Source organism: Patella vulgata, chromosome 3 (genome assembly GCF_932274485.2).
Source record: "Patella vulgata chromosome 3, xgPatVulg1.2, whole genome shotgun sequence".
Classification (NCBI taxonomy): domain Eukaryota; kingdom Metazoa; phylum Mollusca; class Gastropoda; family Patellidae; genus Patella; species Patella vulgata.
Window position 1 is genome coordinate 58302180 of NC_065881.2, and position 24578 is coordinate 58326757.

Consider the following 24578-nt stretch of genomic DNA (forward strand, 5'->3'; position numbering starts at 1 on the left):
TATTTGATTCGAGGAGCCGCGGTGACTCAGTTAGTAAGACACTGGTTCGCTAACCTTGTCTCGGGTTTGCTCCCGGTGTTGGTCGAAAGTTTTCCGGCGTGGTATCCCCTGTAGGCCTACACCATTGACTACTGCTACGAGAAAGTAGCTAAAAACGTTGAGATATATACGGATGTGAGTGTTGTGAGATGAGGTTTCTTATCTACACATTGACGTGCACCTATAGATCAGTGATTCTCAGCCTGTGTGCCGCGGCACACAGGTGTGCCACAAGAGCTTCCTAAGTGTGCCGCGAAATTTGAACAGCACACTAAGAAACTTTCTCAATAAAGAAGCCAGCTATTTGATTGATGAAATTCGAAACACTGAAATAAAGTAAGTTTATAACTGTGTTTTTCTTTATTTTGCAAAATTCAAATATTTTTCATATATTTAGCCAGGTGTGCCGCTATTTTTGCATGTGTTCCAAGGTGTGCCGTTGGCAAAAACAGGTTGAGAACCATTGAAGATGAACCATTGACAGTTGGAATTTGAAATAAGAATAGGCCGCAGTGTCGCTATAATCCGGGACAACATTATAGCCTCGTCTGTGCGGAAAAGTATGGACGTCAAACCCCATTTCATTTCCTTTTAACTCATTTCCTACTTGAAATGATGAACACAGCATCCATTATATCAAGTTATGACGAATTCAAAGCTATGAAAATTCTTCAGAGTACCATTTCTTTATCATACTAGCAGTAGCAAAAGGGTATTTCGAAATATCCCCGCAACAGGTCCATATTTATAATCATTTAAGGCGTGTGGATATACGAGCGACAACACCACAAGAGTAGTGACATGGGGACACCTCACATTCCCCACATCTATTGTTTACAGTCTAGGTCCACCCGGTCATGACTAATTAACCAACAAAGGGGGTTTAAGGGGATTTAAAGTATAGTCTGTAACAAGTTTGTGACATTTCAACATAGTAAATAAATAAATAAATAAATGCATAAACAGTTTGATATGTATAGGATATTAACCTACCCGAGGGAGAGTAGGTTTATATCCGACATATACAACGCCATTTCACCCTTAAATTTAATGGGCTCTTCCATTAAAAGGCAACAATGATTGGATAATTGCTCGATAATTTCCGCCAAATAGCGAAAATTACCGAAGTAATCACGTGTAATTACGTGCATGTTTTTGTTTACACATCGCCATTTTGGACTATTGAATTGAAAGCAAAAACAAAATGGATAGTAATACGAAGTCAGGCGAATAATCAATCCTTTTTAGCCAACATATTGACGATGGAATAGATGTGAATGCAAATATCGACGAGGATTTATCCAAAGCCTGCAGAAAATTTGGACCAAAAGGCATTCTTTCCAAGAATTCTGACAGTAAACCATGATGATTGAAGGTTTTCGGTATGTTCAGAGAAGGATTTGACCGACAGTTTTAAGTGGGCTGTACCCAAAAATACTTTACAAAGGAACTCTTGGGCGATAAATACTTTCAAGTCTTGTAGTGTGTGGAGAAATAATCGCAATGTGGACGAAAAGAAAATTCTGAAATGTCTTAGACATGGATAACCCATCTAAATATACTATTCAAAAAAAGTAGGGGATATTTGATTTTGGGGGCATAATACTAAAATATGCAAATGACTACGAAAAAAGTCACTATAGAACCTAACAGAAGAAACATTTCCAGTTACATGTGACGCCCAAACAGCTACCGCATGGAATGCAGGTGATGCTTGGGATCATCATGGGGGTCCAACCCAAGATTTGCATGACTCTGACTTTGAATGTTACAGTCATTGTGGCATTGAATTCCAGGGTGGAAACATCAGTTTAATTGTTTTAGTGACCAGAAAACAAATTTTGATATGCGTCGGCTTACCCAAAGTGAAAGGTTACGTGCCCTTGGCATGCTACAGATCGGCACAACACAGGCGGTTGTGGCGCGGACGATGAATGTTTCTCAAGTCTGTCATAAGCAGGCTATGGTCCAGATACCGTGATACACAATCTGTACAGGACAGACCACGCTCAGGTCGACCAAGGGCGACAACTCAAGCCCAGGATCGATTTATCCGTACCTTGGCCTTGAGAAATCGTGTCATCACAGCAAATCAGATCAGCGCTCGTCTTCAAACAGACACTGGTGTGAGAGTGAGTGGCCAGACGATTCGGAATCGACTGCATGGGGGTCACCTTCGCGCCCGACGTCCTCGCGTGATCCCTTGTTTGAGAGATCATCACATTCAGGCAAGACGTCGTTGGTGTAGGGATCGTCAACACTGGGATAATCGACGCTGGAGCAATGTGATGTTTTCAGATGAGTCAAGGTTCACTGTTGATTTTTTGGACAGACGTAGGAGGGTGTGGCGTCGTCGAAACGAGCGCTTCCAAGACGTTAACGTCATCAGACATGATCGATTTTGGGGTGGTTCTGTTATGGTGTGGGGAGGCATCACTGTTGCTGGAAGAACGGCTTTACATGTTGTTGCAGGGCGTGTTACAGGCCTGTACTACCGGGACAACATCTTGGCAGTCCATGTTGTGCCGTTCGCACGACGTCATGGCCGCCGTTTCATCTTCCAGGATGACAACGCAAGATGTCACAGGGCCAGGATCGTTACAGGTTACCTCCAACAACAGAACATCACCACATTACCTTGGCCAGCACTGAGTCCCGACCTCTCCCCCATCGAGCATGTCTGGGACATGCTTGGACAGAGGTTACGTCAACGTCAACAACGTCCTGCCAATGTCCAAGAACTTGCTGCTGCGTTGCAACAGGAATGGGACAATCTGGACCAAAATGACCTTAGACGTCTCATTAGGAGTATGCCACGTCGGATCAATGCTTGTTTGGCAAACAGAGGAGGATTTACCCGTTACTGACTTGGTTGTGATGCTGTGGTAACTTTGCTGTTTGACCCCGGGTATCATTTTACCCTTATAATGGTCAGTCTGTGCCTTACTTAGTCTGACGATCATTTGGAATAAATCGATGAATGTGAACTTCATTTCATTTTGTCATTTGTTTCTTCGTCAGTTTCATTAGGTGACTTTAATAACACTTAAAAATCAAATATCCCCTACTTTTTTTGAATAGTATACATGCACATCGATAAGTACGACGTCTATTTCGGCCCGGGATGTTACAAACTGTACCATAACAATTTTTAATTGTCAAAAGAATATAAATGTATTTCCGTGTTTTTTGTTTTATTTCGATCATCTATGTCATCAGCGGTTGATGTGAGCCGAATATATCGACCTGAGATGACGTCATTAGCGGTTGATATGAAATATCAACCTGTCATGACGTCATCAGCGGTTAATATGAAGGAATATATTAACCTATGATGACGTCATGACAGGTTGTTATGAGATATAACTGCTATGGACATCAAAGAAAAAACTACCGCCAGTTGTATATATAATAAGTACAAATATATAATAAATAATTATATATGCATATATTAACTAAATAAATAAATACATATATTAACTAAATAAATACATTTTTATAGTATAAATATTTATAAACAGTTTGATAAACATGACAATTCACAGTCCAGCAAAATTCATAGCAGTGTTGAGGTATTCAATGGGGGTCTTGGCACCAGTTATTAATAAATTCTTCTCGTCTACGATTCTCTCATCAAGGCGGCGGTACTTTCTTCTTTTGGGAGCAAGCCTGCCCCCAGATCCTATTTGTCTGATGGTTAGTTCTACATCTTCCTGTTCAGTCTTAATCAAGTATTAGCAATGTATTTAAAATTAACCAGAGCGTTCGCCATTTTGGAATGACCATTTGCGATTCAGAGGAGCTATATATATCAACTGATAAGCTGTGATTAAAGAACAATATTGGTGCCAGTCATTATCACATGTGATAGAGCTGGTTAAACCCATTCCAAATATATACTATTCAAAAAAAGTAGGGGATATTTGATTTTTAAGTGTTATTAAAGTCACCTAATGAAACTGACGAAGAAACAAATGACAAAATGAAATGAAGTTCACATTCATCGATTTATTCCAAATGATCGTTAGACTAAGTAAGGCACAGACTGACCATTATAAGGGTAAAATGATACCCGGGGTCAAACAGCAAAGTTACCACAGCATCACAACCAAGTCAGTAACGGGTAAATCCTCCTCTGTTTGCCAAACAAGCATTGATCCGACGTATCATACTCCTAATGAGACGTCTAAGGTCATTTTGGTCCAGATTGTCCCATTCCTGTTGCAACGCAGCAGCAAGTTCTTGGACATTGGCAGGACGTTGTTGACGTTGACGTAACCTCTGTCCAAGCATGTCCCAGACATGCTCGATGGGGGAAAGGTCGGGACTCAGTGCTGGCCAAGGTAATGTGGTGATGTTCTGTTGTTGGAGGTAACCTGTAACGATCCTGGCCCTGTGACATCTTGCGTTGTCATCCTGGAAGATGAAACGGCGGCCATGACGTCGTGCGAACGGCACAACATGGACTGCCAAGATGTTGTCCCGGTAGTACTGGCCTGTAACACGCCCTGCAACAACATGTAAAGCCGTTCTTCCAGCAACAGTGATGCCTCCCCACACCATAACAGAACCACCCCCAAATCGATCATGTCTGATGACGTTAACGTCTTGGAAGCGCTCGTTTCGACGACGCCACACCCTCCTACGTCTGTCCAAAAAATCAACAGTGAACCTTGACTCATCTGAAAACATCACATTGCTCCAGCGTCGATTATCCCAGTGTTGACGATCCCTACACCAACGACGTCTTGCCTGAATGTGATGATCTCTCAAACAAGGGATCACGCGAGGATGTCGGGCGCGAAGGTGACCCCTATGTAAGTCGATTCCAGATCGTCTGGCCACTCACTCTCACACCAGTGTCTGTTTGAAGACGAGCGCTGATCTGATTTGCTGTGATGACACGATTTCTCAAGGCCAAGGTACGGATAAATCGATCCTGGGCTTGAGTTGTCGCCCTTGGTCGACCTGAGCGTGGTCTGTCCTGTACAGATTGTGTATCACGGTATCTGGACCATAGCCTGCTTATGACAGACTGAGAAACATTCATCGTCCGCACCACAACCGCCTGTGTTGTGCCGATCTGTAGCATGCCAAGGGCACGTAACCTTTCATTTTGGGTAAGCCGACGCATATCAAAATTTGTTTTATGGTCACTAAAACAATTAAACTGATGTTTCCACCCTGGAATTCAATGCCACAATGACTGTAACATTCAAAGTCAGAGTCGTGCAAATCTTGGGTTGGACCCCCATGATGATCCCAAGCATCACATGCATTCCATGCGGTAGCTATTGGTGCGTTTGGGCGTCACATGTAACTGGAAATGTTTCTTCTGTTAGGTTCTATAGTGACTTTTTTCGTAGTCATTTGCATATTTTAGTATTATGCCCCCAAAATCAAATATCCCCTACTTTTTTTGAATAGTATAATTTTAACACAGAGATCATTGCTACGATAGCTGAGTAATGCAGGTTTCTTGAATCGGAAGTGACGAACGCCAAAGGAAAACACGAGTCACACCTCTATATAACTGACTGATGTGACGAGTGATAACAGATACATGGCCGAAATTCTGCTCTCTAATAATTCCTTCGAAGACCAAAAGTTGTTGTGTGAGACTGTGAGAGGATATCTGCAGACAATTCATAAAAAGAATTGACTGCCACTAGATAAGAGAACCTGCATGAAAGAAAAACAGAAAAAGTCCGTGCATTACCATGTTTTTTTATACGTCCACATTCATAATGTGAACGTATTATGCCGTCGCCCCTGTCTGTGTGTGTGTGTGTGTGTATGTATGTATGTGTGTGTGTGTGTGTGTGTGTGTGTGTGTGTCTGTGGTTCGCCTACAGGGCGCAATTCTTCATGGATTTTCTTCAAACTTGGTATACTTATTCCTTATACCCCAAGGAAGATCCCTATTGTTTTTGGTGCATGCCCGACCCCCCGGGGCAGAGCCACGCCCATTTCTAGTATTTGTTTGTTTGTCGTCTACAGGCCACATTTCTTAACTAATAATCTTGAAACTTTGCATACACATTCTTTGTACCCTAAGGAACATCCCTATCGTTTGGGGTGCATGCCCAACCCCCAGGGGCAGAGCCACGCCCATTTTCTTTTCGTGTGTCTTTGTGTCGCCTACAGGGCGCAATTCTTACTGGATTTTCTTCAAACTTGGTATACTTATTCCTTATACCCCAAGGAAGATCCCTATTGTTTTTGGTGCATGCCCGACCCCCAGGGGCAGAGCCACGCCCATTTCTAGTATTTGTTTGTTTGTCGTCTACAGGCCACATTTCTTAACTTATAATCTTGCATACACATTCTTTGTACCCTAAGGAACATCCCTATCGTTTGGGGTACATGCCCAACCCCCAGGGGCAGAGCCACGCCCATTTCCCATTTTCTTTTCGTGTGTCTTTGTGTCGCCTACAGGGCGCAATTCTTACTGGATTTTCTTCAAACTTGGTATACTTATTCCTTATACCCCAAGGAAGATCCCTATTGTTTTTGGTGCATGCCCGACCCCCAGGGGCAGAGCCACGCCCATTCCTTATATTTATTTATTTGTTTGTCATCTACAGACCGCATTTCTTAACGTATCAACTTTACATATTTATTCCTTATACCCTAAGGATGATCCCTATTGTTTTTAGTGCATGCTCGCCTCCCCGGGGCAGAGCCACGCCCATTTTTGTATTTGTTTGTTTGTCGTCTACAGGCCGCATTTCTTAACGTATCATCTTGAAACTTTGCATACTTATTCTTTGTACCCTCAGGAACATCCCTATCGTTTTGGGTGCATGCCCACCCCCCAGGGGCAAAGCCACGCCCATTTTCTTTTTCTATGTGTGTGTGTCGCCTACAGACCACAATTCTTAATCAATTGTCTTGAAATTTTTTCATATGAATTGCTTATACCCTAACGATGACCCCTATTGTTTTTTTACCCCCAGGGGCAGAGCCACGCCCATTTTCTTTTCTTTTTATGTCTGTGTGTCACCTACAGGCCACAATTCTTAATCAATCGTCTTGAAAATTTTTCATATGAATTGCTTATACCCTAAGTATGATCCCTATTGTTTTTGGTGCATGCCCGACCACCAGGGGTAGAGCCACGCCCATCCCTTATATTTATTTATTTGTTTGTCATCTACAGATCGCATTTCTTATCGTATCACCTTGAAACTTAGCATACATATTCCTTCTATCCTAAGGAACATCCCTATTAGTTGTGGTGAATACCCAACCCCCAGGGGCAGAGCTACGCCCATTTTCTTTTTTTATGTCTGTGTGTCACTTGCAGACCGCATTTCTTAATCGATCATCTTGAAATTTTTTTTAGACTTATTCCTTATAGCCTAAGGCTACGTTTTTACACTTATTCCTTAATCCTAAGGCTGGCCTCTATTATTATTTTTGGTGCATGCTCAACCCCTTGGGACAGAGTCACGCCTAATGTTTGTGTGTCTTGTGTTTTGCCTACAGGCCGCAATTCTTAACCGATCCTTTTGAAATGGGGATACCTATTCTAAACGTCATGCTTTTAGAATAAAGACATCGATTGTTTTAAAATAAAAATTGTGTTCTGTTAATGTGAACGAAACGTTAAACTGATAGCAGTCCTACAACCCAGTTTTATTTCACAGACCCTCAATGCAAACTGGACCATATCAAACAAAACAGGAATGTGGACGTATATTGCTGCGTTAGCGATGCTCTTGTTAAGGTATAGAATGAATATAAGCAAGGGAATGTACGGACTATTTCTATTTTTCTCGTGTTCTCTTATCTAATGACATTCAATTACTTTATTGAATTGTCAGGTATCCTCTTACAGTCCCATATAGCAACTTTTGGTCTTGGAAGGAATTATTGGTGAGCAGAAATTTGGCCGTGTATTTGTTAACTCGTCACATCAGTCAGTTATATAGTGGGATTACTCGTGTTTTCCTTTGGCGTTCGTCACTTCCGATTCAGGAAACCTGTATTACTCAGCTATCGTAGCAATGATCTCTGTGTTAAAATTATATTTGGAATGTGTTTAACCAGCTCTATCACATATGTGATAATGACTGGCACCAATATTGTCCATTAAATATCAGTAGTTTCTTTTTATATTATTATTTCAAATTAATTATTACATTAAAACAGTTCACAAATTTATTAGTAAACGGATTTCACTAATTTGCCCAATCTACTGATAGTGGGAAGTGTTCACCAGTAACAGTAACTAGAGTGAGAAGTTTACGTGATACTAATTAAACATGCATTATGCAAGAGCAAAATCTGCTTTTTATAAGTCTTTCTTTAGGCCTGAAATATTATCTAAATTATCAATTAAGCATTAATTAACTTATCCAGACCATAATAAACTCTCGATGTCAATGCTAGCCTTCGATGTTGGCTGGATTAGATTCTTATATGCCGCTAACGGCCGTTGATAATTAATTCAGAAAAAGTGGATAATCGAGACTATGCTGTTTATATTAATGATTTTAGAAATGATGACCGAGACTATGCAAAAATTTCACCCGCTTCTTTCTCGGCTCATAGTGGATCAATTTGACTGAAATTTTCAGCAAATTACCTTTACACTATCTAGTTTTTAACTATTATAGCGAGAACTGCCATCTCTTTATCTTATCTCCCATAATGTATCTTTAATTAAAACAGAGTAGACCTACACCCACGGTCTACTAACCTAATCCTTTATCAAAACAATCAAATGCGGGGGAAAGTGAGGTTAAACCGTGACATCACCCATGCATTTTAGTAAGACGTTCATCCCCATTTCAGTTGTAGGAGAACTATTCGTATTTTGTGCAGAATGATAGCAAATACTTTGCCATGCGTTAGACCACAGACAAGACCATAATCAACTTTCGATTTTATGTAGATTAGTTCACGCCGCGGTTCGACCATTTAAACATACATTATGCAAAAGCTAAATCTGCTTATTGCAGGTCTTTCTTTAGGCCTGAAATGTTATATAAACTACTAATTAGACATTAATTATTAACTAAACAGTATCATAATCAACTGTCGGTGGCATCGGACACTCGAGATTTTAACTAGATTAGAACAGTTCGCCATTTAAAACTTAACTTAAAAATGGGAAAGCGATGCTAAGTCTCGAAAATACCATTGCCCTGGTTACCACAATACACACATTTTGTCAAAACTACAGTGATAACTAGGCTCAGAATAAAGTAATTTGAATGAGATTTTCAATATTTTCATTTTACATTATCTATTTTTGAGTTATTATAGTAAGAACTGCCATATCTTTATTTAAATCTTACATAATGTATCTTTAATGATTTACAAGTAATTTAAAAAGGGGGGGCGAGGCCACGACTCGAAAGACCAGCACCGTGGTTACGATATTAAACAATCATTGCACAAATCTTGGTTAAACTGCAAATATTGATAACATCGCGCTCCAAGTAATTTGAATAAAATTGTCAATATATATTCATTTTGAATTATCTATTCCCCAGTCGCTATCTACAACCATGATATTAATTACTCGCACTGTTCAACTTAATTTTTTAAGTTTCCTATTAAACTTAATGGCTCGAGTTTATCATATCACACACATATCACACACAGTTTGTACGTAATATTCTATAGGTTTGACCTTGGATTTCGACCTTGATGTACGTTTGTATGGTTTACATTACATACGGCTAAATTCGGTTTCTTTATCTTAAACCTGGGATAGACTGATGTACATCCCAAATTACACGTACACACGCCTAGAAAAAAAATCAGTTAATAAAATGCAAATGTTTTTGCCCACACACAATAAGAATATTTCCAGATATCTATATAAAAGCAGACGAATTTATACGCTAATCACTGTCTGACCTTTGCCGGTTATTGTCAAGGTCGTGTTCTCTGCGGCAATTCATGACATGCATTGTCGCCCGAAATTCTTCGTTTACTTGACATCTGTTGTTCAGTCGAGTATCACCTAAATAATACAGTGATACCACGGATAGTATATGAAAGATCGACACTGCAGCCAATGACATTGATGGATATATTACGGTGATGTTATTGGTATCATATTGTGTGCTAGGTGTACAACCATTACTGAATTAAAGCCAATGCTTTTATGTATGAAATTCGCGTACATTTGCATTGTCAATGGGTTTTTTTTTTAGCATACTATCAAAATATTTTAATATCTGTACCCAGTTACATACATGTACATTTGCTGGTTGTATATAACATCGTGATGATTTATAAAGGGAAATTGTGTTGAACAGAAACAGATGGATATCTTGTTCTTTATTTAATTCTGTCATCGAAAGAAAACCCCATATAGAAGCGGACCGGGTCGATATAACCGTTCAAATAGATTATATAATAATTATTTGACATCAACTCTTCACTTATGTCATTTCAAGTGAAATCAACAACAGGAAATGAAAACCTGTGATAGATAACGCAATACCGAATTACAGCCTACATCCGGCTTTAAATGCTGACGTGTACCGCTATTCTAATTGGCAGTGGCAAACAGTGGCAAATTTTACAGTTTTCAAAAGACGAATTATCACAGAGAATTGTACCAAGAGCAAAAGACTAATGTGTGCCTTCTAAAACTGATGCCGAAGAACTAGAAATTACAAATTACATTCTTCTCGTAAAGATTTTGGAGTTATGATGTACATTTTATTTTAGAATCATATTGTTTGATTCGGAAAAACTGGAGATATATTCGTATACTTTGATTATTATTATCTGGAAATACAGAACGAGATTTATATTTTTAATATTGTCAAGATCACCAACTATATAATATGTTTTCTTCAGTTCTTTTACTAATCGCTGTGTTGTCAATCCTTGTGTACTGGATAATAACGTTCCTATCGACGCCATCATCTGAAGAACATCTGGTTTCTATCTTGCCAGGCAAGTTACCGTTTATTGGCCATGCCTGGAAAATGGACATGTCCAAACCTCATATCATACTGGCGAAGTGGGCTCAAATGTTCGGGTCCATTTATCGAATACAGTTATACAATAATGAAATTTTAGTCCTCAACGATTATAAAAGCATATACGAAGCATTAGTTGTGAACGGTACAGCTGTAAGTGGGCGACCACCTATGTACAGAACTTCTCAAGATGGTCGCAACCGCCATTCCATTGTGTGGCAGACGTATAACGACAAATTAATGTTTTTAAGAAAAGAAGTGTTAAAATCTTTGAAAATGTATGGACAAGGTCTAGAACAATTGGAAAGTAAATGTATGGAAGAAATTCAGGAGTTACTGAAACAATGCAAACTTGTTGAAAACAACCCGGTCGATCCATGGCAGATTATATATGAATCTGTTTGTAGCATTATGCTGAATTTGGTACGTCAATTTCTGTACATAAATTTCACCCTTGTGAATAAATGAAATGAAGTGATTTTAAGGACATACATTTCTGCACCAACAGAGATAATGGAGATGGACATACGCTATGCAGTGTATTATGGGGAATTTTGGCGCTACAGTCTATTCTTATTTCGATTTCCAACGGTTCGTTTACGCGCATGCCAACGTGTACACGGGGTCTCGTTTTTTCGCCCCATTTGAATGACTATAGGCTGTTCCTAATAAAAGCAATCTTTACATTAAAATGGTAGGCTACATAGTTTTGATTTTTGGAGATGGATGTGAACGAAGTGGATTAGTGAAAAATTATATGTAAAACTATCCGTTAATCTCCCTCCAAAGATAAAAATGCTGCCATGAAAAACCCAACCTTAAAAAAAATAACATCTTGTTCATATTATATAGGTATTGTCATGGACCTTATTATAATGTCCTTGGTATTGTGTTCAGCTATAACGGTATCAATTGTGAGAAGAAACATCCGCGATCGGATAATTCGACGATGTTCTTCCTTATGCACCATTGAACAATCCCAAAAATTCCATTTGGAACTCTAACCTGTATCGCGTTCGCAAAATTAAATAAAATTTAGGTTTCATCCTTATACCCATCTTCAATAGAAGGCTTGGTCTCGCTTTTTAGGAAGAAAAAAAATAAATCCACTCTGTATGGGGTACACAAGATTTCATGAATTTAAAGTTTGCTCGAAAATATTCGACTGAAATGAACAATCCCACTATTTTTTTTAATAATTCACTATTGTGTTCACAAGCTTTAACACTCCAAATGTGAATCAAAAGAATTCTGGCTTGTTTTCCAATTAGCGATCACAGCATGTAAAGGTTTTGAAAATTTCATCAAGAACTCCCGTATTGCGTTCACAAGATGTCATAAATTCCAAAGCAGTGAACATAATTCCACTTAAGACCCAATGAATAGTCCTCGCGAATTGAATAGTGACCTTATGAAACTGTAACGTGTGAAACTGTGCACCGACATGTAACACCCTGGAAAGATTACCATACTTTACTCTATCTAATCAATGACTTTAATTTCAGGTATTAGGTTCAGCGAAAAGTCACAATTCAAATTCTACATTGAACAAAATCAAAGACATGAATGTAATGTTCAACGATACGTTTGGTTCTGGAAATTCTCGAAAGATGGATTTTTTGCCATGGATGCGCAATGTGTGGTGTTCTGAACAACAAAGATTGAAAAAAGCATTAATTCTCCGGGATGAAATTTGGAATAATGACATAAAACCCCTAATGGTAAGATCATTTATTACTACAATTCTTTGATAATTCGGATTTTACATTCCAAGTGAAATTTATCGAATTAATATAAACGAAATCAAGTTCGGTTCCACATACCTCTTGGCATGGCCGTTCAAGTTCTGTTTACGCAAAATGTGCGTTATAATTTTATTGATAATACAAGACCAACACACAACAGGTAATTAAACAAACAAAAGAAAGAATATTTTTCGTAAAGTCATCCCTAAAAAAATACAATTCATTTAATCTCGAATAATTTATTTTATGTATTTTCACTACAGAGATCTTCCAGTGACAGCGTTATCCATCGCCTTCTTATGTTTTCGGAGCACCACAGTACGAACGATTTGAACGTCTCAGAAGATACCGCTAAAGAGGTCTTCACTAATCTCATTCTCGCTGGTAGGACTTTATCTTATAATACCAAATGAAATGGTAGTCTCGCTAGTAGGACTGCATCTTATTATAATGCCAAATGAAATGGGGTTTAGCCGCCTGATTTTCTGCACCGAAAGGACTAATGAGGACGGACATCTGAAGAAAATTTTTGCCCGGACAGCGGCGCTACGATCTACTCTTATTTCGAATTCCAACTGTTAAGGGTTCTTTTACGTGCACGCAAACGTTGACACTGGACCTCGGCTTTTCGTCCAGTCCGAACGACTGGATGCTGTTCTGTCAGGCCCTCCGTCGTGCACCACTGACAAGGGGAATCCACGCTGGAAAATCTCGTTTAACAGTGGGATGGAATCCCGGACCTCCTGGTTAGCGAGTTAACGCCTTATACACTGAGCCACCGCGACCCCCATTATAATACCAAGACGATTGATTTACCATTTCAAGAAAGATTCTCAATGTACTTGCAAACTATGGGCTGTTTAAGACTAACCCAAAGATTTATTCTTATTTGGTGTTCGTTTACAGTGACGGTACACACTATTTTGGCACTACACATTATATATATTTAAACGCATGAATTAAAATGCCCATTTCTCCGTTAATTTTTCTCTTCTCTATCAGGTACTGACACAACATCCACAGCATTAACTTGTCTATTATTACTGTTCCTTCATTATCCTGACGTTCAAGAAAGGATGTATGAAGAAATATCGTCAGTTGTTGATATTGATAGACCACCACGGCTCACAGATCGATCAGCATTACCTTATTGTGAAGCTGTATTACTAGAACTATTACGTTATATATCACATGTGCCGTTATCTGTACCACATTACACTATGCAAGAAACGACCATAAATGGTAAAAGGGTCCCAGCGGATTTAACAGTGAGTACCTCATAAATTCATTATCGGGAAAGCATTTCTCGTCAGGGGGTCACGGTGTTCGATCCCTGCATTGGCCGAGAAAGTTCACCCAGATTTTCCGGCGTGGTTTCCCCTTGTCAGTGATGCAGGACGGAGAGCCTGAAAGGACATCTGTCTAGTCATTCGGATGATGAGACGAAAAACCGAGGTTCCGTGTACACATTGGCGTACACGTAAAAGATCCCTTGACAGTTGGAATTCGATAAAAGAGTAGGCCGTAGTGCCGCTGTCCGGGCAAAAATTTCCCTCATAGCACACTGTATGGCGTATGCCCGTCTTCATTAGCCCAGTTCGGAGCAAAACAGTAGGACGTTAAACTCCATTTCATTTCATTTCTCGTCAGCATAGCGTCTACGAACCCCTTTTTTTCCTTTTGCGGGGTTAATAAAACAATAAGATAATTCCGTTCATAGTACAACAGTTTAATTAACGCCGGAAAATCTGGATGAACTTTCTCGGCCAATGCTGGGATCGAACACCCGACCTCCAGACTAGCGAGCCAATTAAAATTAGAACATACTTTCGTTTGGTTTTATGTCCTCTATACATACACAACAAGAAGGAGATCTAATAACACCTTTAAAATGTTTGTGTTCGAGAGCCACCATTTAACAAATGAACAGATGCATTTCTTTATCAATAATGGTTTTAACCAACACGAATATTGTACGAAAGGCCTTCAGTTGAAGAAACCCCCCACATAATATTACATTGAACATTTTCAGGTATATATTAATCTGTGGGCATTACATCACGATGAAAATATCTGGGAGGATCCATGGACATTTAATCCTGATAGATTTATTGATGAAAACGGAAGATTGCTTGGGCCAGGTCATCAGAAAAGAAGGAGGTAAACGTCATTGTATTTGTTACCCTTCTCTCACCAGATTCAGATGAACGCCTTTTCTTCGCTGTCTGATGTAAATAATACACATACCCTGATTTCCAAACCAATTTCAATAAAACATATTAGCTGAAATGTTGCTATAATGTATAACACAAACGTATGTGGTTTTTTAATATTATGACATTTTGTATAGATACCGGTTGTTACATTATATGGACTTGTTTTCAGCTCGTCCAGCCGCCGTATAAAACCCCGTAGTACCTTTATCCAAGAATTCTTCAGGAATTGAGTAGTTCAGATTCATACCCTTACCCAAGCAACTACCCTGACAATTTATACACGAACACGTTATAAACAATGAAAAATGTCAAAGTGCACATATATAGTACACTAGTCTGTGTCCAAGACGGCCGCCTAGTTAGTGCTCATTATCTAAATAGCTTTTCTTGTTTTTATACGCCCACATTTTAGTGGGCTTGTATTGTGTTATCACCCTCTCCGTCGAACCGACGATCCGTCAGTCCGTCGACAATTAAGGCCTGTGAACGTGATACAGGCTAGAGTATTTGTCGGAATTTAGTGTGAAGCATCGATATTCGGCGTTCTACGACTTTCTGTTCCCGAGGTATGCCCCCTTTGCCGAAAACTTTGTAAGCGCGATAGAGGCTGACATTTTTTTAATGGACTGTTTTCAATTTTTTCAAATTTGGTTGCAAGCATTGAGGTCATGAGAGAATGAACCCTATCGATTTTCAGCTTCCCCAGATTTTCCAAAGTTATCCTCCCTTTACTGGAAACCTTTTGTGCGCGATATAAGCTACGATTCTAAACAGATAGGCTTGTGAACGCGATAGAGGCTACAGTCTTCAAATTTGGTGTGATGCATTGTGGCCACGAGAGGATAGCCTACACTCGATCGATTAGGGTGTTTCCGGTCCAGAGTGAACCCCCTTTGCCAAAAAACCCTGTCAACGGCATAGGAACTATTTTAACCATTTTTTTTTTCAAATTCGGATGTAAGCATTGGGGCTTAAGGAATGAACCCTATCGATTTTTTAAGCTTTCCTTGACTTTTCGTTCCGGAATTACCCGCCCCCCGCCATTGCCGCAAAGCTTTGTGAACGCGACAGAGCCTACATTTTTTTTATCGAATATTTTTCAAATTTGGTTGCAATTATTAGCATCAGTGGATGAACCCAATTAATTTTCAGCGATAGAGCCTACAGTTTTTGATGGATTCTTTATAAAGTTGGTATGAAGCATGGTGGTCATGAAAGTACGAACCCTATCGATTTTCAGTGTTTCGCAACGTTCCATTCTGGAGTTACTCCCTACAGTTTTTAACAGGTTGGCTTGTGGGCGTGATTGGGGCTACAGGTTTTGACGTATTCTTTTCAAAGTTATAGCGTGAAGCATCGTTCTACTAAGAGGACGAATGGTATCGATAATCAACGCTCTGCATGAGTTATGCCCATTTTTTCTACAGACCCTGTGAACACGATACGGCCTATAGTTTTCATACTGTATATTGTTTTCAAAGCTGGTGTGAAACATCAATGTCATGAGAGAACAGACATCGACATCCAAAGTTCTGCGACCTTCCGTATCAGAGTTGGGATCACGAGATGATGAACGTTATTGATTTTCAGGCATTCTGCTAATTTTCGTTATGGAGTTATCCCCCTTTTCCGAAAACATTGTGAAGTATGAACGTGATAGAGGCTATAGTTTTTAAGAGACAGTTTCGTAAAATTTGGTTTGAAGCATTGGGTCATCACAGGATGAACCCTATCGATTTTCAGCGTCTCGCGATTTTCCGTTTCTGAGTTATGTCCCCTTTTCCAAAAACCTTGTGAACTTGATATTATAGTTTTTAATGGTCTTTTTCATATTTGGCCTGGAACATTGGGGTCATCGATCCCTATCGATATTCATAATTTGCAGTCTTCCTTGCCTGAGTTATTCTCGTTTGCTGAAAAGCGCGTGAATACGATAGCGACTATAGATTTTAACAGATTTTTTTTCAGATTAGGTTTGACATAATGGGGTCATAACAGGGCAAACTCTTAAGATTACAATTTTCAAGGATCCTAGATCCTTGCCAAAATTGCTCAACATCCAAATTTTCTTTTCGGATAAGCTGCAGTTGGGACTGCTGATTGTGGGGGTATTCCACGCTTTGCGTGTCTATCTTTACCGATATTGTAATCGAACTAGATCAAATGATCTGTTTTGTGCCGAGATTCCGTAGATTGACCGTCCCAAATCGAGGACACCGTATTTTATCAGAAAATAAATCCATTTTTTCAACCCGGTTAAATCTCAAAGTTACGTTATGTTTTCTCTAAAATTAAAATATGCAATGGACTTTTTTCAGGTTAATGGTATTTGGTGCTGGTAGAAGGGTGTGTTTGGGTGAAACGTTGGCTAAAAACAGACTTTTTCTATTTGCAACATCATTGGTTCAGAAACTTACATTTTCTGTGATTGATAGAGAAACACTACCTAGCTGTGACCCCAGAACATTTGAAATGGGTTTAGTGTTACACCCGAAGCCATTTCAGTTAATCTTAAATAGTCGAAATATACATATGTAGTTAGTTTTTAGTTATAATAAAGTTATAAAATGTTTCATCTCGCATATTCTCGCCTGGAACTGCAGTTCACTCAGTTCAGCACATCTGCTCAATAACATACCGTCGAACAATGTAATTTGTAAATAATGACAGTGAATAATAGGTATATTACAACATGTATGTGTACAAGACAATAACCATTTCAATAACCAAGCAGAGATTGGACGGTATTGGTATCGCCGGTACTGAGGTTATTGGTACCGATATCGATGCTGGGACAAGCTAGAGATTCCCAATACACTCAATCTGTGATGAGTTTCGTTTTCGCGTCTTCGACTGATCAGTTTCGTTTTCGCTTCTTCAACTTTTTCTTCTATCTCGTTTAGCGTCATTCAGTACCGCCTCCGGGAAAAATTGGATTGAAAAATGAAAGTAATTAGTCAGCCTCCGACTATATCTGACTTAATTGGAACACTAAAAGGAAAGTGTGCATGAGTAAACACTACACTCAGCCTGTTGTGGCTGTGTTAGGTATAGATTCGTTTTTGTTTTTGTTGCTGTGATTGTTTTCTTCGACCTTTACTTCTGTCTCGGTCAGTGTCAGGCAGTACCAGTAACGGTCCGTACTTGACGACACTGTAATGGTGCCAGGAAGTGTTAAACCATGGTACTTTGCAAACACTGGTTTCATGTGTTTCAAGGACAGATCCAGTTTACTCCACCTAAAATTCAAGAGACTTTTATCCTAGTGTTAAAAAAAGTAACTAAGCCAAATAATAATGAAATATATATATTATGTAGGTGGTCATTTTCGGGTGTTTTTCGGTGGTCTACTGTGGGAAAAACCAAAAACAATTTGCTCGGGTTCAAAAATTCCCATATCCTAGCTTTTTTTCTGAAAAGAATATTTATAAGCATGTCACGACCCGCTCACTTCACTCGACACAACTATTAGGTATTGTGCCAAATCCTTCTAGAATTTATTGAGCCAATAACTAACTGACGGAATGGAGTTTCGTACTTGGGTCATTTAAGACTAACATTTACTTATTTAAGTCATATTTAAAACCTTGCAGCTGGACAGATAAGACAAACTCTTGATAGAGGTTAAATTATTAAATGGTCGTAGCAAATTGTTCCATCGCAGATTTGTGAAAATGAAAATTCATTGATGGTCAGGTTTTAACTATGGAATTTGGTGATGTTTCACCCAAAATAATACAAAACACGTACCCTTAAAGTAGTTCAAATCGGAACCGAGCTACAACATAACAGACACTACAAAAATCTTCCCATTCCACCCCGGTCTGGGAATGCTTATCCCAACAAGGAAATAAGCCTTGTTCAGATGAAACCAGACGTAATGTCATAATACGTTTTGACAGAACATGAGGGTAATCAAGCAAAATCAATAGTATTTCTATTCTCATTTTTTGCCTAGACAAGGCAGAAAATCATGGAAAATAAGGATATCCGTTCTTCGGGTGAATGGAATCATTAGATCAGTTTATATTTTCTGCACAGGATTCCCCGTCATATAGGTCACAAAGGAAGGAAAAGCTAAGAAAATAGATAATACATCAAACTAAACGGTGGAATGTACGGACGGACAGTGACGCATTATATTAACTGACCAATTAATGAGGAAACAATCTCAGCTTGCATGGCCATCTACATATATAAGGAAATTTGTATCTTGGTCAATCTCTTCAAATAAGGTATGAATACGTCCATACATTTCTGGCATAGTTTAAAGACACTTTCTCACAAAAGTAGCCTATTTATCGGGTGGTTATTTCCAGTAAAAGTATGAAAAGTATATTTTGGTACATATGGAAAGTAGAGACACTCAGTCTTACTATAAAATGCTGTATACCTGGAAAAACACCCATGGAGCGCGCACAGGACAAAAATACGAGGGTGTCACTAATTGACAGTCCGACGATCAAGAACTGTCGGCTTGAGTGACGTCAAAGGTTTCACCCATGATTGCCTGAGCTCTTGGCGTTAGGGGGCGCTTGATGAATATGTTAATAAACTTGATGGTGAGCGGATATTAAAAGAGTGAGAGACTTTAGCGTACAACAGTTTCCGAGATAAAAATCACGGGAAAAGACATGAGCAGGGGATAATCCGAAAATTTACTTAGGTTTCGATATTTATGGTAAATGGATAGCGATTAAAGACAACATCGTCTTTTATATGCAATGAATGCTCCTCCAGCTTCAGGCCCATTGCTAGTTCTGCGACAGCCAAGTTACGTGACACAAACATGATGACTTCTTTTAATAGATAGTGTATAGCTTGGTGGTATTTCCTCGCGAATACAATGTTTTGAACGGAATTTGAAGCAAATTTTTGATAGATTAATAAGTTTGAATAGATTTTAGTCCAGATATATCATCAAATCCCAGAGCATTTATAATAAACATTAGGCGGATGCATGTATCTGCGGATAGCGAGTAGGCGTAGGACTACCTTCCGAAACATTTTGTTTAACCCTACCACGACCAACAAACATTGGGACTCTTAATTGCAAATATCTGGTAGTAGAGTCCAAATGAGTTAAATAGGGATCAATCAAATATGCATTAGTTTGTCTGCGATATCACCTTGGTGGAAGCGGACGTAAAATATAACTAACTCACACATATGCATTAGTTAGTGGCCTGAATCCATCCTGTGTTGTCTCTCTTTATTGTGAGGACTGGCAGCACTGTTCAGTAATGGCGCTGTCCATGAAACAAAACAGAAGGTTGCCAAAGTGTGAATTTAGCCAGGTGACATGGAATGATGACTTGTTTGTCACAAATTGACGTATGTTTACTGTTTAAATGACATGTAAGTTACCAAGGCCTTTGATGGATGATGTCATTATAACAGATAGATTTCATCATGTACATTTTAACATTTGTACTGTAGAAATTTGGTCGACCCTGGCAGATGATTTTATAAATACATGTATAAAATACTTATAAATGTACTTATATGTCATTTCATTCATTTTACATATAAACCTATCACTCAATATTATCACTAATCTATGAGTGACACTATCATGAATTAGAATTTAGTATATTCATTCAATCATTGTTGTTATCTTACTGAGAAAATATTACTTACTGTCTGAGTCTTGGTAAATTTTAAACAGATTTCTTCGATTATGAACAAACTACTTAACTTTGGTTATTATAAACTTACCTGTGTGTTTGTAATCAACTCCCGTTCGATAAAATCCATTGCACAACTAATTATCACAACGATGAAAACAAGTTCTCTCTTGAAAAATTGAAATATCACAAACTTTTCCCAGAGAAAAATACCAATATCATTTCGTATTAGGGGTGACAGCATAGGAAATTCAAGTACAATTACGACAAGAATCCATGACCACTCGGACCAAAGACCACCCGGTTCAAGACCAGTCGGACCAACTGATAGACCACTCAGCCCAAACAAATAGACTACTCGGACCACACAAAAAGACTATTCGGACCCAACAGAAAGACGACTCGGACCAATAATATAGTGTTGTTTTAATAAATTGATAATTGCGTTTGTTTTAATATGATTACTCGAACCAATAATAAAGTGTTATTTTAATAAATTGATAATTAGGGTTTCACACTGCGTAGCTTGTGTGAAACACTATTGTTTTTGTTAAAATTATTAGGGTTTCACACTGCGTAGCTTGTGTGAAACACTATTGTTTTTGTTAAAATTATTATTCTTATTATTATTATTCTTCTTTTGTTTTGAGTAGATCTCAGCAACTGATTGTCGGATCGTTACGATTTCTTCGGTTTTATCGGAAAAGTGGGTGTGACTTAGAGGATAAAGCTATTTTGAACGTTCTGCCACAATGCGAAATGTCCGAAATCACCGAAGCTATCGTTTTTAGAAATATTGCAGTAATTTTAACAATAATCATTGGATTTTAACTTTCGATGCATTTTGGCATAGCCGGAGACGGGGCACATAGCTACGCTACTTTTGATTTTTGATTTTCGGCAAATCTTCGCAGATATTAGGCGCTAAATTTAGAAAATTTAAATTTTTACAAAAAACTTTTTTATTTATGAATATTTTTTAGTCGTGTTTTACACAAATATAACGAGTCCTCTGACTTGGCCAAAAATGTGAAAAAAATTTGTCTCGGTAATTTTCCTTGGCCCCCATTTGCTAATTCAGTTTTTCAGTCCTAGATTAATTATTTATTGTTCAATTTGTATAAAACAAAGTTCATATGCTCCGTTGTCTCAATTGTCTTTTTTTTTGTTACCAATAGTGTTATCTGTCGGCACCGGAAGTGGCGTAAATTGACAAAAAACTACAATTTTGACAGTTAGGTACCATTTTTCGAAAGCAAATATTATTTTTTTCAAATCTGGTATAACTGAAATTGTGCGCCCTTTAAAGGCGTACAAAATGTTGGGACCAGTTTTTTTAATTTCGATTCCGTTTTCGGGCTATTTCGATTAAAAGGTGAAAAAAGGTGTAAAATTAAGCTATTTACAACCCATCCAGCGTTTTCATATTTTAAAATATTACTTCGTCACTTTCATAAACTCCTAGCAATAATCTATACGGAGAGAATGTATTTGAAAATTAATTTGTTATATGCGCAGTTGCCGAGAAATGGGCAATTATGCATGAGTCACTTTTTACGCTAGTTTGCCTGTAAAAGAGTCAATTATTATTCGATTTTCATAAAAGTGACACCATTTGATGTGTAATGTCAATTTTAACTAGGTCAAACCAATTTAACATTTTCAATATCACCGGAAATGACGTAATTTGGGCAAAAATTGTATTTATAGCCTTCGAAACCAGTAATTTATTCAAATGAGTCATATTTGTTATTTGTTTAAAATTTTGATATTTGATTCAAATCAACTAATACAATGAACCCTTACGATCATATAGATATCACAAAATAGTTTCTAACTTGTTCAGTTGCGGAGAAATAGGCAATTTTCAACAGGTCACTTTTTAAGGTTTTTTGTCAATAAAAGTGTCAATTATTATTCGATTTTCATGAAATTTTCACTGTGTGATACATAATGCCATTTACGATTTCATACAAGTAATTTAAGATTTTCATTATCACCGGAAGTAACGTCATTTTGGCAAAAACTGTATTTTTAGCCTTCAAAACATATATTTTATTCAACTGAATCAGATTTGTAATGTTTTTAAAATTATGATATTTGATTCCAATCAACAAATAGAATGAACTCATTCGATCATACAGATACCTCAAAATGGTTTCTAACTTGTACGGTTGCAGAGAAATAGGCGATTTTCTACAAGTCATTTTTCAAGGTTTTTGGTCTATAAAGGTGGCAATTATTATAGGATTTACATAAAATTTTCACCATGTGATGATGCTATTTCTGATTTCATAAACCAATTTAACATTTTCATTATCACCGGAAGTAATGTAATTTTGACAGGATCACTGACATGTAGCAAATGAATTGATTGCTGGATTTGGTTGTTTCTGCGTCCATTTTATTTCATGTGTGCAATGCTTATGTGGAAACCTGTTTAACGGTTTCATTGGTACCGGAAGTGACATAAGTTCAAGGGTAACGTGGCACCGGTGAAACCCGTCATTACTGCTTCGCAGTTCTAGTTATTCTTATTATTATTATTAGGGTTTCACACTGCGTAGCTTGTGTGAAACACTATTGTTTTTGTTAAAATTATTATTCTTATTATTATTATTCTTCTTTTGTTTTGAGTAGATCTCAGCAATTGATTGTCGGATCGTTACGATTTCTTCGGTTTTATCGGAAAAGTGGGTGTGACTTAGAGGATAAAGCTATTTTGAACGTTCTGCGACAATGCGAAATGTCCGAAATCACCGAAGCTATCGTTTTTAGAAATATTGCAGTAATTTTAACAATAATCATTGGATTTTAACTTTGGATGCATTTTGGCATAGCCGGAGACGGGGCACATAGCTACGCTACTTTTGATTTATAATTTTCGGCAAATCTTCGCAGATATTAGGCGCTAAATTTAGAAAATTTAAATTTTTACAAAAAAATTTTTTATTTATGAATATTTTTTGGTCGTGTTTCACACAAATATAACGAGTCCTCTGACTTGGGCAAAAATGTGAAAAAATTTTGTCTCGGTAATTTTCCTTGGCCCCCATTGGCTAATTCATTTTTTCAGTCCTAGATTAATTATTTATTGTTCGATTTGTATAAAACAAAGTTCATATGCTCCGTTGTCTCAATTGTCATTTTTTTTGTTACCAATAGTGTTATCTGTCGGCACCGGAAGTGGCGTAAATTGACAAAAAACTACAATTTTGACAGTTAGGTACCATTTTTCGAAAGCAAATTTTTTTTTTTCAAATCTGGTATAACTGAAATTGTGCGCTCTTTAAAGGCGCACAAAATGTTGGGACCAGTTTTTTTAATTTCGATTCCGTTTTCGGGCTATTTCGATTAAAAGGTGAAAAAAGGTGTAAAATTAAGCTATTTACAACCCATCCAGCGTTTTCATATTTTAAAATATTACTTCGTAACTTTCATAAACTCGTAGCAATAATCTATACGGAGAGAATGTATGTGAAAATTAATTTGTAATATGCGCAGTTGCCGAGAAATGGGCAATTTTGCATGAGTCACTTTTTACGCTAGTTTGCCTGTAAAAGAGTCAATTATTATTCGATTTTCATAAAAGTGACACCATTTGATGTGTAATGTCAATTTTAACTAGGTCAAACCAATTTAACATTTTCAATATCACCGGAAATGACGTAATTTGGGCAAAAATTGTATTTATAGCCTTCGAAACCAGTAATTTATTCAAATGAGTCATATTTGTTATTTGTTTAAAATTGTGATATTTGATTCAAATCAACTAATACAATGAACCCTTACGATCATATAGATATCACAAAATGGTTTCTAACTTGTTCAGTTGCGGAGAAATAGGCAATTTTCAACAGGTCACTTTTTAAGGTTTTTTGTCAATAAAAGTGTCAATTATTATTCGATTTTCATGAAATTTTCACTGTGTGATACATAATGCCATTTACGATTTCATACAAGTAATTTAAGATTTTCATTATCACCTGAAGTAAC

General features: G+C 37.9%; 2 protein-coding genes across 5 annotated transcripts in view; both read left to right on the top strand.

Annotated features, from left to right (window-relative positions):
- Positions 1-32: 32 nt before the first annotated feature.
- LOC126816557 (cytochrome P450 2U1) lies at positions 33-17528 on the top strand. Of its 2 annotated transcripts, none has more exons than XM_050543222.2 (6): positions 33-375; positions 12500-12715; positions 13003-13123; positions 13742-14007; positions 14772-14899; positions 17274-17528. In XM_050543222.2, the coding sequence occupies exons 2-6, from the start codon at positions 12557-12559 to the stop codon at positions 17491-17493; spliced, it is 894 nt and encodes a 297-aa protein (XP_050399179.1). In that variant the 5' UTR covers positions 33-375; positions 12500-12556; the 3' UTR covers positions 17494-17528. The 2 variants fall into 2 exon arrangements, with proteins under 2 accessions (XP_050399179.1, XP_050399178.1); XM_050543221.2 differs by lacking the exon at positions 33-375 and adding an exon at positions 9901-11417.
- A 2634-nt stretch (positions 17529-20162) lies between these two features.
- The window catches only part of LOC126816539 (eukaryotic translation initiation factor 2-alpha kinase 1), a 38429-nt gene continuing 34013 nt past the window's right edge, over positions 20163-24578 (top strand). Inside the window, exon 1 of one of the 3 annotated variants that reach the window (XM_050543181.1) lies at positions 20163-20313. Coding sequence is in view for 2 of the 3 variants with exons in the window: in XM_050543182.2 (XP_050399139.2) it covers positions 20263-20289 (27 nt within the window). In the remaining variant the exon portion in view is untranslated. The remainder of the gene's footprint in view (positions 20314-24578) is intronic. The other 2 variants (XM_050543182.2, XM_050543180.2) reach the window with 2 other exon arrangements.

Bases quoted from the DNA above. Each gene is read 5' to 3' on its own strand.
- LOC126816557 (XM_050543221.2), top strand. From the start codon at position 10,857: ATGTTTTCTTCAGTTCTTTTACTAATCGCTGTGTTGTCAATCCTTGTG. The intron at 12,716-13,002 runs GTAAGATCATTT...TTTTCACTACAG, and splicing joins ATGACATAAAACCCCTAATG to AGATCTTCCAGTGACAGCGT. The intron at 13,124-13,741 runs GTAGGACTTTAT...CTTCTCTATCAG, and splicing joins CACTAATCTCATTCTCGCTG to GTACTGACACAACATCCACA.